The following is an 18648-nucleotide window of genomic DNA, read 5'->3' as shown; positions in this document are numbered from 1 at the left end:
GCTGAAAGACATAAGGATGCATAAGTCACCCGGACCAGATGAACTGCACCCTAGGGTTCTGAAAGAGGTAGCCTTAGAGATTGTGTAGGCATTAGCGATGATCTTTCAAAAATCATTGGACTCTGGCATGGTGCCAGAGCACTGAAAAATTGTAAATGTCACTCCACTCTTTAAGAAAGGTGGATGGCAGCAGAAAGGGAATTATAGACCAGTTAGCCTGGCTTCAGTGGTTGGGAATATGTTGGAGTCAATTGTTAAGGATGAGGTGATGGAGTTTTTGGTGACACAGGACAAGATAGGTCAAAGTCAGCATAGTTTCCTTAAGGGAAAATCTTGCCTGACGACTCTGTTGGAATTGTTTGAGGAAATTACAAGTATGATAGATAAAAGGGATGCAGTGGATGTTGTAAATTTGGACTTTCAGAAAACTTTTGATAGGGTGCCACACATGAGGCTGCTTACCAAGTTAAGAATCCGTAGTATTACAGGAAAGTTACTAGCACAGTTAGAGCATTGGCTGATTGGTAGGAGGCTGCGAGTGGGATTAAAAGGATGCTTATCTGGTTCACTGCCAGTGCCTAATGGTGTTCCGCAGGAGTTGGTGTTAGGACCGCTTCTTTTTATGCTGTGTATCAATGATTTAGATGATGGAATAGATGGCTTTGTTGCCAGATTTGCATATGATATGAAAATTGGTGGAGGGGCAGGTAGTGTTAAGGAAACGGCTAGGCTGCAGAAGAGCTTAGACAGATTAGGAGAATGGGCAAGAGAGTAGCAAATGAAATACAATGTTGCAAAATGCATGGTCATGCACTTTGGTGGTAGAAATAAATGTGCATACTCTTTTCTAAACTGGCAGAAAATCCAAAAATCTGAGATGCAAAGGAACTTGGGAGTCCTTGCGCAGAACAGCCTAAAGGTTAACTTGCAGGTAGAGTTGGTAGTGAGGAAGGCAAATGCAATGTTGGCATCCATTTTAAGAGATCTTGAATACAAGAGCAGGGTTCTGATGCTGAGGCTTTATAAGGTACTGGTGAGGCCAGACCTTGACTAGTGTGAGCAGTTAGACAATAGACAATAGGTGCAGAAGTAGACCATTCGGCCCTTCGAGCCTGCACCGCCATTTTGAGATCATGGCTGATCATCTACTATCAATACCCAGTTCCTGCCTTGTCCCCATATCCCTTGATTCCCCTATCCATAAGATACCTATCTAGCTCCTTCTTGAAAGCATCCAGAGAATTGGCCTCCACTGCCTTCCGAGGCAGTGCATTCCAGACCCCCACAACTCTCTGGGAGAAGAAGTTTTTCCTTAACTCTGTCCTAAATGACCTACCCCTTATTCTCAAACCATGCCCTCTGGTACTGGACTCTCCCAGCATCTGGAACATATTTCCTGCCTCTATCTTGTCCAATCCCTTAATAATCTTATATGTTGCAATCAGATCCCCTCTCAATCTCCTTAATTCCAGCGTGTACAAGCCCAGTCTCTCTAACCTCTCTGCATAAGACAGTCCAGACATCCCAGGAATTAACCTTGTGAATCTACGCTGCACTTCCTCTACAGCCAGGATGTCCTTCCTTAACCCTGGAGACCAAAACTGTACACAATACTCCAGGTGTGGTCTCACCAGGGCCCTGTACAAATGCAAGAGGATTTCCTTGCTCTTGTACTCAATTCCCTTTGTAATAAAGGCCAACATTCCATTAGCCTTCTTCACTGCCTGCTGCAGTTGCTCATTCACCTTCAGTGACTGATGAACAAGGACTCCTAGATCTCTTTGTATTTCTCCCTTACCTAACTTTACACCGTTCAGATAATAATCTGCCTTCCTGTTCTTACTCCCAAAGTGGATAACCTCACACTTATTCACATTGAACGTCATCTGCCAAGTATCTGCCCACTCACCCAGCCTATCCAAGTCACCCTGAATTCTCCTAACATCCTCATCACATGTCACACTGCCACCCAGCTTAGTATCATCAGCAATCTTTCTGATGTTATTCTCAATGCCTTCATCTAAATCGTTTATGTAAATCGTAAACAGCTGTGGTCTCAGTACCGAGCCCTGTGGCACCCAACTAGTCACTACCTGCCATTCCGAGAAACACCCATTCACCGGTACCCTTTGCTTTCTATCTGCCAACCAGTTTTCTATCCATGTCAATGTCTTCCCCCCAATGCCATGAGCTTTAATTTTACCCACCAATCTCCTATGTGGGACCTTATCAAATGCCTTCTGAAAATCGAGGTACACTACATGGTTACATCCTCGAAAAACTCCAATAGATTAGTCAAGCATGATTTACCCTTGGTAAATCCATGCTGGCTCGGCCCAATCCTATCACTGCTATCTAGATATGCCACTATTTCATCTTTAATAATGGACTCTAGCATCTTCCCCACTACTGATGTTAGGCTGACAGGTCGATAGTTCTCTGTTTTCTCCCTTCCTCCTTTCTTAAAAAGTGGGATAGCATTAGCCATTCTCCAATCCTCAGGAACTGATCCTGAATCTAAGGAACATTGGAAAATGATTACCAATGCATCTGCAATTTCCAGGGCCACCTCCTTTAGTACCCTAGGATGCAGACCATCTGGACCTGGGATTTGTCAGCCTTCAGTCCCATCAGTCTACTCATCACCGTTTCCTTCCTAATGTCAATCTGTTTCATTTCCTCTGTTACCCTATGTCCTTGGCCCATCCATACATCTGGGAGATTGCTTGTGTCTTCCCTAGTGAAGACAGATCTAAAGTACTTATTAAATTCTTCTGCCATTTCTCTGTTTCCCATAACAATTTCACCTAATTCATTCTTCAAGGGCCCAACATTGTTCTTAACTATCTTCTTTCTCTTCACATACCTAAAAAAGCTTTTGCTATCCTCTTTTATATTCCTGGCTAGCTTGCGTTCGTACCTCATTTTTTCTCCCCGTATTGCCTTTTTAGTTAAGTTCTGTTGTTCCTTAAAAATTTCCCAATCATCTGTCCTCCCACTCACCTTAGCTCTGTCATACTTCCTTTTTTTTAATGCTATGCAATCTCTGACTTCCTTTGTCAACCACTGTGGCCCCTTTCCCCCCTTTGAATCCTTCCTTCTCCGGGGGATGAACTGATTTTGCACCTTGTGCATTATTCCCAAGAATACCTGCCATTGCTGTTCCACTGTCTTTTCTGCTAGGATATCTGTCCAGTTAACTTTGGCCAGCTCCTCCCTCATGGTTCCATAGTCTCCTTTGTTCAACTGCAACACTGATACCTTCGAGCTGCCCTTATCCTTCTCAAATTGCAGATAAAAACTTATCATATTATGATCACTACCTCCTAATGGCTCCTTTACTTCAAGATCGCTTATCAAATCCTGTTCATTACTTAACACTAAATCCAGAATAGCCTTGTCCCTGGTCGGCTCTGGTACAAGCTGTTCCAAGAATGCATCCTGTAGGCACTCTACAAACTCCCTATCCTGGGGTCCAGCACCAACCTGATTCTCCCAGTTCACCTGCATGTTGAAATCCCCCATAATGACTGCGACATTACCTTTGCCACATGCCAATGTTAACTCCCTATTCAACTTGCACCCAATATCCATGCTACTGTTTGGTGGCCTGTAGACAACACCCATTAGGGTCCTTTTGCCCTCACTGTTCCTCAGTTCTATCCACACAGACTCCACTTCTCCTGATCCTATGTCCCCCCCTTGCAAAGGACTGAATCTCATTCCTCACCAACAGGGCCATCCCACCCCCTCTGCCCACACTTCTGTCCCTACGATAGCACGTATACCCTTGTACATTCATTTCCCAGGTCTGATCTCCCTGCAGCCATGTCTCTGTTATCCCAACAACATCATAGTTACCCATTCGCACCTGAGCTTCAAGCTCATCCGCCTTATTTCTGACACTTCGTGCATTCAAATATAGAATTTTTAGCCCATTTCTCCTCTCTCTGTTTGAATCGCTGCCTATTGTGCTTAACCCAGCTCCCTGAACTCCCATCGGCTATACGACCCTAGAATTTTGTTGTCCTTCCTAAATTTACTTATTCTTTCAGCACATTTAACTCCATGTTCCGTCAGACCATCCCTCTGTACATGTGTCCTCCTTATCACTTGTTCCGCCTCACCTTTCTCTAGTACACACTTAATATTCCGGAACCGTGTAGTCCCCACCTGTCCTTTACTCTTCATCTCGCTATCCTCTCTCGCATTCTGGATCCCTGCCCCCTGCAAATTTAGTTTAAACCCCCCCAAAAAGCACTAGCAAACTTCCCTGCAAGAATGTTAGTACCGCTCCAGTTCAGGTGTAAACCGTCCCGTCGGAACAGATCCCACCTTCCCTGGAACAAAGCCCAATTATCTACAAACCTGAAGCCCTCCCTCCTGCACCATCCTCTCAGCCACGTATTAATCTGTATAATCTTTCTGTTCCTTACCTCACTCGCACGTGGCACAGGTAGCAATCCTGAGATTGTTACCCTGGAGGTCCTGCTCTTCAGCTTCGCACCTAACTCCCTGAACTCCCTACGCAGGACCCCGTCACTCATCCTACCCACGTCGTTGGTCCCTACATGGACCACAACATCTGGATTCTTGCCCTCCCTCTCGAGAATAACCTGCACCCGATCTGAAATGTCTCGGACCCCGGCACCAGGGAAGCAACATACCATCCGAGACTCCCGATCTTCCCCACAAAATCTCCTATCCGCCCCCCTGACTATAGAATCCCCTATCACTACCGCTCTATTCTCTTCCCTCCTCCCCTTCCTAGTCGAGGGTCCAACCTCAGTGCCAGAGACAGAACCACTGCAACTTGTTCCTAATGAGGAGTTTTTGGCTCCTCATCTTAAAAAAAAGATGTGCTGGCATTGGTGAGGGTCCAGAGGAGGTTCACGAGGACGATTCTGAGAATGTAAAGGTGAGGAACATTTGATGGCTCTGGATCTGTACTCGCTGGAATTTAGAAGGATGAGGGGAATCTCAGTGAAACCATTTGAATGTTGAAAGGCCTAGGCAGAGTAGATGTGGAAAGGATGTTTCCCATGGTGGGGGAGTCCAGGTCAAGAGGGCATAGCCTCAGGATAGAGGGGTGTCCATTTAAAACAGAGATGCAGAGAAATTTCTTTAGCCAGAAAGTGGTGAATTTGTGGGATTTGTTACCACAGGCAGCTGTGGACGCCAAGTTGTTGGGTGTAATTAAGGTAAAGATTGGTAGGTTTGTGATTGGGCACTGCATCAAAGGTTATGGGGAGAAGGCTGGGGAATAGGATAGAGGAGGGGAGAAAAGGATTAGCCATGATTGAATGGTGGAGCAGACTTGATGGGCCAAATGGCCTAATTCTGCTCCTATGTCTTATTGTCTTCATTGGGGCAGTAGACCCTTACCGATAGCTTCTACTAGTGTAGTTGTGTGCACTCGTGTGGCCATTAGATACAACACTGTGCTTCGAGCAAATAGTTTTTAAATAGTTTTAAAATCTCTTACTATTTTTCCTTTCGGTTAGTCCTGACGAAGGGTCTCGGCCTGAAATGTCGACAGCACTTCTCCCTATAGATGCTGCCTGGCCTGCTGTGTTCCACCAGCATTTTGTGTGTGGTGTTGTTTGAATTTCCAGCATCTGCAGATTTCCTCGTGTTTGAGTTTTTAAATAGCTTCTGTTTTGTGTGTTTGTGTTTAAAAAAGCAGCAATTTTTGTCACTGATAGTTGGAAAGAAATAAGCTGTAAGACAATTCCAAACTGTTTTGTTCAAGCATTTAGGCTTGGGGATGCCAGAAATTGTCTGGATTGAAAATGAAACAATTGCATTACTTCAACAAGTTGGAAACGGTGAAGAATTTGAAGGTATCAACAATCATCTTGAATGTTACAATATGTTACATGGAACCAGCAATAATAGATGTAGAATGGAGTCAGGATATTATTGGAAAACAACAGGATTTATTAACACTCAAGCAGAAACATGGAAAATCAAACAAGCAACTAACTTAAAACAAAATTAACAGCGCTATGTGTCTATAGCTCCCAAACGGTTACACTTAGAAACAATTATTAACAGTCGTACTGGAGCATAGTCTCAGAATGACAGTTCAGAAAGTTTCAAGGGATTCACGGGGAATTGATAGGAGAGACTTTTAGTTTTGAAGTGTAGTGAAGTGACAATCTTGAAGATGGAGATTCAAAGTACAGCGAAGAAGCGAGTCTCGCAGAGATGCGCCAAATTGGCCACTGTACCTTTCTGAAGGTGATTCGGTAGACACACAGTACCTCTCAAACGCTGATCTCACAAAGCCGCCACTGTACCTTTACAGTGGAAGCAGGTTCGCAATGCGGTCTGTTTCGACGAGTGTACGAAGCGTCCACAGAAAGAAGAGAATTTCATCATGTAACTGACAGAAGTCCCTTTTCCAGGACTGATCACCACACAGCTGAGACTTTGCAGGGGTTTCCAGAGTAGGTGCCAAAAATCCATGTTTGGATTACGTAATGTCACTCACCTCTGAAATGCATGTTACCGACTACCCACCCACTTTTGGGTTCAATCGAAGCTTGCACTCTTCACTCTCACTAACGACTCTTCTGTCTAAACACAACGAGTCTCCACCAAAGTGTGTCTCTCTCAAAGTGTGTCTCTGGAGCAATCTGCACGGCTCCTTTTATACTGTTAGTATAAGTCATCGTGTGACACTACAAGAAACAAAGTCACAGATTTCCAGTACATCACGTACTGTCCCAAGAATTGATACTGGAGTGCATAACATACAGATTCCCAGTACATCACATACTGTCCCAGATGTTGAAACTGGGGTTCATAACACAATGAAAATGAAGATTTGGAAGATGCAATTGTTGATAGCATTGTATGAAGGCTGTCCATTAACTGACGAGGTGTCTGTGCTGATTTTTTTTCATTTACAGTGAAAAGAACGTGGTGGGGATGAATTCCTCTGTCAATAAGTATTAGGAACTAAATACACAGTTTTATAGTAATTGCAGTGGTATTAAATGTTCTAGTTTATTCTGTATTTCATTTTAATTTATAATTTGTTATTCAGTTCATCTTTTTTATTCCTCATTAACTATTTCCATGTAATTTCAGCTAATTGGGATGGGCAGCCACTTAATTCGGTCAAAATGTAGTGGTCCTGATGTGTCCTAGATAATTGGAATCCACCATACCAAGTATTAAATTCTAAAAGCAAACAGTCAAAATCCTACTATGGTCTGTCTTTTTTTTGGACACTTCACACACAGATTACAGTACAAGCTACCATATATGCATTACCCTAGATAGAAACTTTATGCATCCCAAAGGAAATTACAATGTCACAGTAATATTACAACTGCACAGATATAAAAATATTAGAAGAGAGGTGAAAGAAAGAATAAAAAATTAGTTGCCTTAAACAATCTAACGGGGACAGGTGAGGGCCATCACTTCCCTGGCTATAGTTTGACTCACTGAGGGTAAGAATGACCTTGTATAGCACTTTTTGGAGCAGCACAGTTGTCTTTGTCTATTACTAAAAGTACTAAAAGCCAAGGTGGTGTGCAGAGAGTGAGAAATATTGTCCAGAATTCCTAGGCTTTTCTGTAGGGTCCTTTGTTCTACCACAGCTTCCAACGTGTTCAGTTTGACTCCTATAACAGAGCCAGCCTTTCTAATCAGTTTCTTGAGCCTGTTGGCTTGAGCCGTGTTGATGCCATTGCCCCAGCACACCACCACATAGCAGGTTGTATTGGCGACAACAGACTGGTAGAAAATGTGACTGTGAGATCAAATATGAAATGGAAATAAAGGAACAATAGGCAGGGTTTAAATCCTACATTTTCAGAATGGAAATGCATGCTTGGAAGGAGGTACAGGGAACAGACACCTTGCTTTGCCTCCGATCATTACCACAGAAAATCTCTGACTTATTTGCAATTCAACCATTTGTAAATCCAGATGGATAAGATGTAAGGTTCACCAGGTAATATTTACTGCACTCCCTTTCATTATCTGAGGGTCCTATTCCCACAGGCCAGCCCCCCTGTTCCTGCGCTCCTCTTAAATTACTGGGGACCTGGTCTTGCATTCTCTTTTAACCAACTAGTTTTCCTCTGCTGTGCTCCTTTTAAAAACTTGAACTGTTTTATGCACTCCCTAATGAGGTTCACTGATATGTTACATCTTTAAAAATAAGTGATATGAAAGTATGTTTGAGTATTAGAGGCATAGAATTGTACAGCTCCGATAACGAGCTTTGGCTCATTATGTCAATGCTGATGTTTTTGTCCACCTATACTCATCCTACAGTCCATATTTTATGTTTTACTTATTCAAGTGCCTATTCAAGTGCTCTTAAAGATTGTGATAGTATCTGATGCTATCACCTCTTGCTGCTCATTCTATGTATAAACCACTCTGTACGGAGAATATTACTAAGATAATTAACAGAAATCTGGAACATTTGCTAGTCCAGCTCTGCCAAGATCCTGAGCATGCTGGATTAGTGGAGTTCACTATATTGAGGCATCCAAGCTAAGCTGGAAAGTACAGTACAAAATACTTTGTTATGCAGACATTTTGATTCATGTTACCAGGAAAGCTGCATATTCAGATACAACTTACTAGTATTTGAACTTTATCAGTTCAAACAGAATTTTTGGTTTTGATTCTATGAGAATACAATGTAATCGTTTTCTCTTTTTGTGTAAAAAGAACGGATTTTCAAAACATGCTAAATGTTTGGATTGAAGATACACAAACCCGTTGAACAGATTTAAATCTCACACCTCAGAGGACAATTAAGGAAATATTGGATTTTGTGAAAGATTGTCTTTCAAATAAGAAATTCGAGGTCACATCTGTACACATGATAGATCTAAAAGATCATGTTTTTTCCCAATGTTTATCCTTCAATGTTAAAATAAATTTTGATAAGATATTTGCAATCATGTGGTGGCTTTTCTATACAATTGGCTGTAATATATTTTGTGACTTACAAAAGAGTATTTTCAAAGTGTGGTCACAAGTGTGTGTGGTCACAGGTGTGTTTCAGCATTACACACCTTGTGCAATTTTTTAAATGGTTTCAATGCATTAATTAGAAACATGGGCTAATTTGGAATGTATAGAAACAAAGCTGGTTATATATTTATCTAGCCAGATTGAGAAACTGAGAAACCCAGAATTGAGGTATTGCATTACTACAGCTGATTGGAGACTATAGTCACCCTACAGAAGGCCTATTTGTTTAATTATGTATTGAGATGCAGTGTGGGATAGGTACTTCAGGCCCTTCAAGCTGCACCACCTAGCAATCCCCCAGGTTATTTGCAGCCTAATCACAGGACAATTTGCAATGACCAAATTCCTACCAGCTGGTGCAACTTTGGACTGTGGGAGCAAACAAGAGCACCAGACGAAACCCATGTGGTTACGGGGAAAATGTACAAACTCCTTACAGGTAGCGATGGGAATTGAATCAGGGCCGCTGGTACTGTAAAGTGCTATGCCAACCACTTCACTACCATGCAGGTCCAAGGCCTGTTTTTATTATAAAAGTTAATAAAGAATATTTTAAATTGGAGAACATATGAATACTTAAGCAAGATGATTTATTGTCATAAAATCATTATGACTATTATATCTACTTAGTTATAAATACTCTGCCTTGAATTTTGACAAAATACTGTATATATTGTAAACAAGAGAACATCGACAGAAGATGCTGGAAAAACTCAGCAGGCCGGGCAGCATCAATGGAAAAGAGAAGAGTTGACATTTTGGGCCAAGACCCTTCATCAGCACTGGAGAAAGAAGTGTGTGTGTGTGTGTGTGTGTGTGTGTGTGTGTGTGTGTGTGTGTGTGTGTGTGTGTGTGTGTGTGTGTGTGTGTGTGTGTGTGTGTGTGTGTGTGTGTGTGTGTGTGTGTGTGTGTGTGTGTGTGTGTGTGTGTGTGTGTGTGTGTGTGTGTGTGTGTGTGTGTGTGTGTGTGTGTGTGATCTTTTATGATATTTCTGTTTTGCTTGTATCACAACTTTCTCACAGTTATAAATTCTAAATTAAAATTGTGATGTTTCGTTCATGCTGAAAGAGTTTTTTCTGTCCTGAAGCAGTGCATTTGAACTCTCCCACAGAAATCTACCAAGGGGTCTGTTGTCCTGGATTATGTCTTCCGACATGTAAACCTGATGGAGACGGAATACTTTGGTTTGCGCTATTGTGACCGGAGTCATCAAACTGTAAGTACTAGGAAAAGCTGAAATGTGATGAAGGATTTGGTAAATAGGACTGCCTTAGAAAGTGTGATAGCTTCGAAACAGGCGTTTCCTGTCTTTAGCTTTTAATGTTGAATACCAAGTGTATTCTTTACTTTGAAATGCATGAAATTATCTTGTGCTTTTCACATGTCCTTTGTGGAAGATTTTATAAATTGCAAAGTATTACAGCTAAATATGGTTCTACAACAATAAGATTTTTTTTTAACAGCAGGACAGTTAAAAAGGAGTCATTGCATGTCATGTAGAATACTTAAAAAACAAGAAATTAGGTGTCATACGTATTTGTTATAGAGAATTGATGTTCATGGATTTGTGATGTCAGCATGGACTGAAAATTGGTTAGGGATTGCTGCTTTTTTCAAGTTAGTAAACTGTTAAATATTGTAAGGATCAGTGTATGAGCCTCAGGGATTTTTAATCTGTATCATTGATTTAGATATAGGGATCAACTGTATTACATTCAAGTTTACTAATGGCACAAGACTCGATAGCAAAGTAAGCTTTAAGGGAATTAGAAGTGAGTTCTAAAGAGACATTAGAGAGGTTAAGTGACTAGCCAAATATAACAGTGCTGATACAGTAGTTTAGCAGCTAATCTAACCCTAATTTCAAATCCTAACTTGGCTTGGTGTAGGAGGAGGAAGATGGATTGGAAGGATTTTTTTTAAGAACATAAGAAACAGGAGCAGGAGTAGGCCATCTAGCTTGTTGAGCCTGCTCCAACATTCAATAAGATCACGGGTGATCTGGCCATAGACTCATCTCCACCTACCTGCCTTTCCCCCATAACCCTTAATTCCCTTACTATGCAAAAATCTATCCAACCTTGTCTTAAATATATTTACTAAAGTAGCCTCCACTGCTTCATTGGGCTGAGAATTCCACAGATTCACCACCCTTCAGGGAAAAGCAGTTCCTCCTCATCTCCATCATAAGTCTACTCCCCTGAATCTTGAGGGTATGTCCCTTAGCTCTAGTCTCACCAACCAGTGGAAACAACTTTTCTGCCTCTATCTTATCTATCCCTTTCATAATTTTATATGTTTCTATAAGATCTCCTTTGTTTCTTCTGAACTCCAGTGAGTAGTCTAGGTGACTAAATCTCTCCTCATAGTCTAAATGCTCATTTCTGGAATCAACCTGGTGAACTTCCTCTTCACCGCCTCCAAAGCCAGTATATCCTTCAAGTAAGGAGACCAGAACTGCATGCAGTATTCCAGGTGCAGTCTCACCAGTACCCTGTACAGTTGCAGCATAATCTCCTTGCTGTTAAATTTAATCCCTCTAGCAATGAAGGCCAACATCCCATTTGGCTTCTCCAGCCCCTTGGTATGAACATCGAATTCTCCAACTTCCGGTAATTCCCTCCCTCTCCCTTCCCCCATCCCACCTTCACTCTGTCTTCTCTTCTAGCTGCCTATCACCTCTCATGACTCTGCCTTCTTCTACTACCCATAGTGCTTTCCCCTTAGATTCCTTCTTCACCTCTCCTGCCTATCCCCTCCCTGCTCCCCCTCCCCCACTCCTTGATCTTTCCTCTGATTGGTTTTCCACCCTCCCCCCACCTTCTTTATAGGGCCCCTGCCCCCTCCTTCTGTAGTCCTGACGAAGGGTTTCGACCTGAAACGTTGACTGCTTCTTTCAACGGATGCTGCCCGACGTGCTGAGTTCATCCAGCTTTTTTGTATGGCTTCTTGATAGCTTGCAGCACCTGCAAACCGATGTTTTGTGATTCATGCACAAGAACTCCCAAGTAGCTCTGCACAGCAGCATGCTGCAGTTTTATACTATTTAAATAATAATCTGCTCTTCCATTTTTCCTTCCAAAGTGGATGACCTTGCATTTACCAACATTGTATTCCATCTACCAGACCCTTGCCCACACACTTCACCTATCTATATCTCTCTGCAGACTCTCCGTATCTTCTGCACAATTTACTTTTCCACTTAATTTAGTATCAGCAGCAAACTTAAATACACTACATTCAGTCTCCTCTTTCAGATCGTTAATGTATATCGTGAATAGTTAGCAGGCCCAGGACTGACCCCTGCAGCACGTGGCTCACCACTGATTGCCAGCCAGAGAAACACCCATGTATCACCACTCTCTGCTTTCTATAAGTTAACCAATCCTCTATCCATGCTAATACATCGAATTTAATTGAACCGACTTTATTACTTACATCCTTCAAGTAATAAGGATCCGCGACTCCGCCTTCAGAGCAGGCGACAAGGCAGCTCTAACAACAGCGAGGGCTAAACTGTCCCGAGCCATCAGAGGGGCAAAGCGTGCACATGCCCAGCTAATCCACAGTTACTTCCAGGACAGCGGCGACACGCGGCGCATGTGGAAGAGCATCCAGGACATCACCAACTACAGGACAACATCACCTGACTGTGCAGTTGATGCCTCCCTCCCAGATGCACTGAATAAATTCTACGCCCGGTTTGAGGCGGAAAATGATATGGCGGCAAGGAAGTCCACCCCTCCTACAAATGACCAGGTACTGTATCTCTCCGTGGCCGATGTGAGAAGAACCCGGTGCAGGGTCAACCCACGGAAGGCTGCTGGACCAGACAACATCCCTGGTAGAGTGCTTAGAGGATGTGCAGACCGGCTAGCAGATGTTCTCACTGACATCTTCAACATCTCCCTGAGCAGCACCACCGTTCCAACATGCTTCAAGGCCGCCACCATCGTACCCGTGCCAAAGAAGTCTTCAGTGTCCTGCCTAAATGACAACCGTCCCATTGCACTCACATCCATCATCATGAAGTGTTTCGAGAGGCTCATCATGAGGCATATCATGACCCTGTTGCCCCCCCCCCCCCCCTCACTGGACCCCCTGCAGTTCGCGTACCGTCCCAACCGCTCAACAGATGACGACATTGCCACCACCCTCCACCTGGCCCTAACCCACCTGGACAAAAAAGACACATACGTTCGGATGCTGTTCATAGACTTCAGTTCAGCATTCAACACAATCATCTGTCAGAAACTGATTGGAAAGCTGAGCCTACTGGGCCTGAACACCTCCCTCTGCAATTGGATCCTAAACTTCCTGACTGGGAGACCTCAGTCAGTCCGGATCAGGAGCAGCATCTCCAACACCATCACACTGAGCACGGGGGCTCCCCAGGGCTGTGTACTCAGTCCACTGCTGTTCACTCTGCTGACCCACGACTGTGCTGCAACACACAGCTCGAACCACATCATCAAGTTCACCAATGACACGACTGTGGTGTGTCTCATCAGCAAGAACGACGAGTCAGCTTACAGAGAGGAGGTGCAGCAGCTAACTGACTGGTGCAGAGCCAACAACCTGTCTCTTAATGTGAACAAAACAAAAGAGATGTTTGTTGACTTCAGGAGGGCACGGAGCGACCACTCCCCACTGAACATCGACGGCTCCTCAGTAGAGATCGTTAAAAGCAACAAATTTCTTGCTGTTCACCTGGCGGAGAATCTCACCTGGTCCCTCAACACCAGCTCCATAGCAAAGAAAGCCCAGCAGCGTCTCTACTTTCTGCAAAGGCTGAGGAAAGTCCATCTCCCAACCCCTATCCTCATCACATTCTACAGGGGTTGTATTGAGAGCATCCTGAGCAGCTGCATCACTGCCTGGTTCGGAAATTGCACCATCTCGGATCGCAAGACCCTGCAGCAGATAGTGAGGTCAGCTGAGAAGATCATCGGGGTCTCTCTTCCCGCCATCACGGACATTTACAGTACATGCTGCATCTGCAAAGGAAACAGCATTATGAAGGACCCCATGCACCCCTCATACAATCTCTTCTTCCCTCCTGCCGTCTGGGAAAAGGCTCAGAAGCATTCGGACTCTCATGACAAGACTATGTAACAGTTTCTTCCCTCAAGCTATCAGACTCCTCAATACCCAGAGCCTGGACTGACACCTTACTGCCCTATTGTCCTGTTTATTATTTATTGTAATGCCAGCACTGTTTTTGTGCACTTTATGCGGTCCTGTGTAGGTTTGTAGTCCAGTGTAGCTTTCTCAGTGTTGTTTTTTTACGTAGTTCAGTCTAGTTTTTGTACTGTGTCATGTAACACCATGGTCCTGTAAATGGATCCATTTCTTTTCTGATTGGAAGACTTTGATTAGTAGTATTCTGCAAGGATCAGTGCCAAGATTGTTTTGTATGTGAAATAAATGATTTGTATATGGACGTTGGAAGTATGATTAGTAAATTTGTAATTGATGTGAAAACTGATTGTGATGTAGTATAGAATGTGAGAGGATGAGCAGAAGAGGATTCAGCATAAGCTTTATAAAATGTTGTTTTGGCCATGCCCGGTGTTCTTTGTACACTAAAGGAAGAATGTGTTTGGCCTCAGAATATAAAAGAGATTCACTTGTATGTTTACTTGATTGGAGGACCTTAGCTATGGATCGAAATTGGTTCAGCTAGGCTTGATTTATCTAGAATAAAGGGAAACTAAAAGAAGTAAAATTATGAGAGGTCCTGATAGGGCAGATAGTCAAATTATTTTTCCCACGATTGTAAGAACAGAAATGTATAATTTCAAACTGAAAGAAACTATGCAAGTGATGCGGGGGGGGGGGGGGGGAGGGAGGGGGAGAAGGGTGTAGGCTTTTTTTCAATAGAGGCTGTTTTTTATCTGGATCTTGCTGTCAGAGGATGTGGAGTCAGATCCAATTACTACATTTGAGAAGCATTTGGACAGACACTTGCATAGACAAGGTATAGGATAATGTAGGGAAAGGGAATTGGTATAAATAGGCATAAAAGTTCGTGTGGATGTAGTGTGCCAAAGGTCCTGTTTACAAAACTTTACAACTTTAAAACTTTACAACTCTGACAGCTCAAAATGGAAAAGGAGCATTTTGAACCAGAGTTGTAGATATACAGATTTACCATTAGTAGAATTAGAATTTTTCAAGATTCTGAATTTGGTTTACAGTTCAATGCCAAGTAAATCAATTTCTCGATTATACAATGTACTCTTACATGCTAAAAATGAAAACACATTGTATATTAAAGAGAAGTGGGAGAAAGAAGCGAGGTTGGTACTTTCAGAGGAAGTTTGGGGGAAAATATGCAGCTTTCAGTGGTCTTTGAATAACTCTTTGATTTGGAGAGAACATTGTTGGAAAAATATTATAAGATACTTCAAGACCCCATATCAGGAAAAATATAAAGACACAAACGTGATGTGTTGGAGAAGGTGTGGCTCCAAGGAGGCAAATCATTTCCATATTTTCTGGGATTGCCCTAAATTAAGTTTATATTGGAAAGGTATTCATAGAACTTTAGGTCAGGTATTTAAGACCCAATTACCTCTGAACTTTGAGACACTCTACTTGGGACATGTACTGTTTTTGGATCAGAAGAAAGACATAAAGTTGCTACAGGTCCTCTTAGCGGCAAGTAAGAAATCAATCACCAGAAAGTGGCTAAATCCAATATCACCTACATTAGAAGATTGGCATGAGATTATTTTGGAAATATTTAAAATGGAAAAGATGACCTACTCTTTGAGAATTCAAAAAGAAAAATTTAATCAAATTTGGAATAAATGGATTGAATTTATAACCCCAAAGCAAGCAGACTCTGGTTGACTCTCCTAATGATTTATACTGCTTTTCTCATCAACACAGTAATATTGCTAATGTAAGCACCCTTGGTTCAATTGTTTATTGTTTTTTTGAATATAGGGAATTAACACAAGTAAAGGAAAAGATTTGGAAAGGGGAAAAATATGGAAAAATTAAGTAAATAAGTACATAGGGATTGGATAATTATGTTTGGGGGTAGGAGCAAACATGAACAAGTTAGGATATAAAATCCTACAATGGTAGTTACATAGGGTTACATATAATATTTTGGACCAGAAGTAATGGTTCAGAAGAGATACATGGAAATTATTACTAATCCACTATTATTAATATTTTTCTTAACAATTATTGTCATTGCTTAGTTTAATAGGGTGGAATTACAATTGCACATAATTATCTATTTAAGTGCCTTATTACTTTTTATATTATCTCAATGTGTACTTATGAATGTATAAAAAAATATAGATTAAAACTAAATTTAAAAAAAATTTAAAAAAGGAAAAGGAGCATTTTGGATACAATTGACCTCCTTGAATCCATTCAGTAGAGCACAGAGATGATTCAGCATAAATGGAAGAAGTACATTACCTTACAAACTTCCCACCTATCCACCATCTCACTTGTGGTAAAGTCTGCAAGTCCCAAATTAGCCTCTTCTGAGAACTCACATGACTGGACTGGAAGCAGCTCCCCGTTTACCACCAACGTTATGCTTAAGAAGATGTTATACTTATCTTGTTCTGGCTGTAAATCATGAAGCTGTAATGCAAAAATATATTTGCAAACTTAAAAACATCAAACATAGAAAACCTACAGCACAATACAGGCCCTTCTGCCCACAATGCTGTGCCGAACGTGTACTTTAGAATTTACCTGGGGTTACCCATAGCCCTCTATTTTTCAAAGCTCCATGTTACCTATCCAGGATTCTCTTAAAAGACCCAATCATATCTGCTTCCACCACCATCTCTGGCACCCCATTCCATCCACTCACTACGCTTTTTTTTTAAAAACTTACCCCTGACATCTCCTCTGTACCTACTTCCAAGCACCTTAAAACTATGTCCTCTCATGTTAGCCATTTCAGCCCTGGGAAAAAGCCTCTGACTATCCACACAATCAGTGCCTCTCATCATCTTCACACCTCTATCAGGTCTCCTCTCATCCTGTGCTGCTCCAAGGAAAAAATGCCAAGTTCACTCAACCTATTCTCATAAAACAGGTTCCCCAATCCAGGCAACATCCTTATAAATCTCCTTTGCACCCTTTCAATGATTTCCACATCCTTCCTATAGTAAAGTGACCAGAAATGAGAACAGTACTCCAAGTGGGGTCTGACCAGGGTCCTATATAGCTGTACCATTGCCCCATGGCTCTTGAACTCAATCCCATGGCTGATGAAGGCCAATACACCATATGCCTTCTTAACCACAGAGTCAACCTGCGTAGCAGCTTTGAGTGTCCTATGGACTCAGACCCCAGGATCCCATTAATCCTTCACACTGCCAAGAGTCTTACCATTAATACTATATTCTGCCATCATATTTGACCTACCAAAATGAACCACCTCACACTTAACTGGGTTGAACTCCATCTACCACTTCTCAGCCTAGTTTTGCATCCTATCGATGTCATGCTGTAACCTCTGACAGCCCTTCACACTATCCAGAACACCCCCCCCCCCAACCTTTGTGTCATCAGCATATTTACTAACCCATCCCTCCACTTCCTCATCAAGGTCATTTATAAGACTCACAAAGAGAAGGGGTCCCAGAACAGATCCCTGAGAAACACGTCAGGTCACCAACCTCCATACAGAATATGACCCGTCTACAACCACTCTGCCATACATTCCCCTGAGAACATCTGTTCCCAAATTATGCTTCCAAGTTCCTGCCTGATAGCTTCATATTTCCCCTTACTCAAATTAAACACTTTCCTAACTTGTCTGTTCCTATCCCTCTCCAATGCTATGGTAAAGGAGATAGAATTATGATCACTATCTCCAAAGTGCTCTCCCACTGAGAGACCTGATACCTAACAAACTCCACCCTATCTAAACCCCTCACTCTAGGGAGATGCCAATCAATATTGGGGAAGTTAAAATTCCCCATCATGACAACTCTGTTATTACTGCACTGTTCCAGAATCTGTCTCCCTATCTGCTCCTCGATGTCCCTTTTACTACTGGGTGGTCTATATATTAAAAAAGCACACCCAGTAGAGTTATTGACCCCTTCCTGTTTCTAACTTCCGCCCTCAGAGACTCAGTGGACAATCCCTCCATGACTTCCTCCTTTTCTACAGCCTTGATGCTATCTCTGATCAGTAGTGCCATGCCCCCACCTCTTTTACCTCCCTTCCTGTCCTTTCTGAAACATCTAAAGTTTGGCACTCTAAGTAGCCATTCCTGCCCCTGAGCCATCCAAGTCTCTGTAATGGCCACAACATCATAGCTCCAAGTACTGATCCACACTCTCTCATCTGCTTTGTTCATGATGCTTATTGCATTAAAATAGACACACCTCAAGTCATCAGTCTGAGTGTATCCCTTCTCTATCAATGCCTATGAATTTTAAACACTGTTGAACACTGTCAAACTTCAAACTAATCTATGAACTTTATTATTTAATTTGTCTCTTGAGAAAAGCTGATTTACTGGCAATAACTTTAAGTCAAGTCGAGTCAAGTCACTTTTATTGTCATTTCAACCATAACTGCTGGTACAGTACATAGTAAAATTGAGACACCGTTTTCCAGGACCATGGATAGATAGATAGA

General features: G+C 42.3%; 1 protein-coding gene across 11 annotated transcripts in view; it reads left to right on the top strand.

Moving 5' to 3' along the window:
- Positions 1 to 18648, top strand: part of epb41l4a (erythrocyte membrane protein band 4.1 like 4A) — a 217131-nt gene that overhangs the window by 74154 nt on the left and 124329 nt on the right. For 10 of the 11 annotated variants that reach the window (XM_073068542.1, XM_073068533.1, XM_073068524.1 and 7 more), the window contains one exon: positions 10124 to 10228. The exons of the other annotated variant lie outside the window; for it this stretch is intronic. In XM_073068542.1, the coding sequence (XP_072924643.1) occupies positions 10124 to 10228 (105 nt within the window). The remainder of the gene's footprint in view (positions 1 to 10123; positions 10229 to 18648) is intronic. 11 annotated transcript variants of the gene reach the window in all.

The sequence above is a fragment of the Hemitrygon akajei genome, chromosome 2 (genome assembly GCF_048418815.1).
Source record: "Hemitrygon akajei chromosome 2, sHemAka1.3, whole genome shotgun sequence".
In the NCBI taxonomy this organism is placed as follows: Eukaryota; Metazoa; Chordata; class Chondrichthyes; order Myliobatiformes; family Dasyatidae; genus Hemitrygon; species Hemitrygon akajei.
This window is presented reverse-complemented; position numbering and strand designations above follow the sequence as displayed.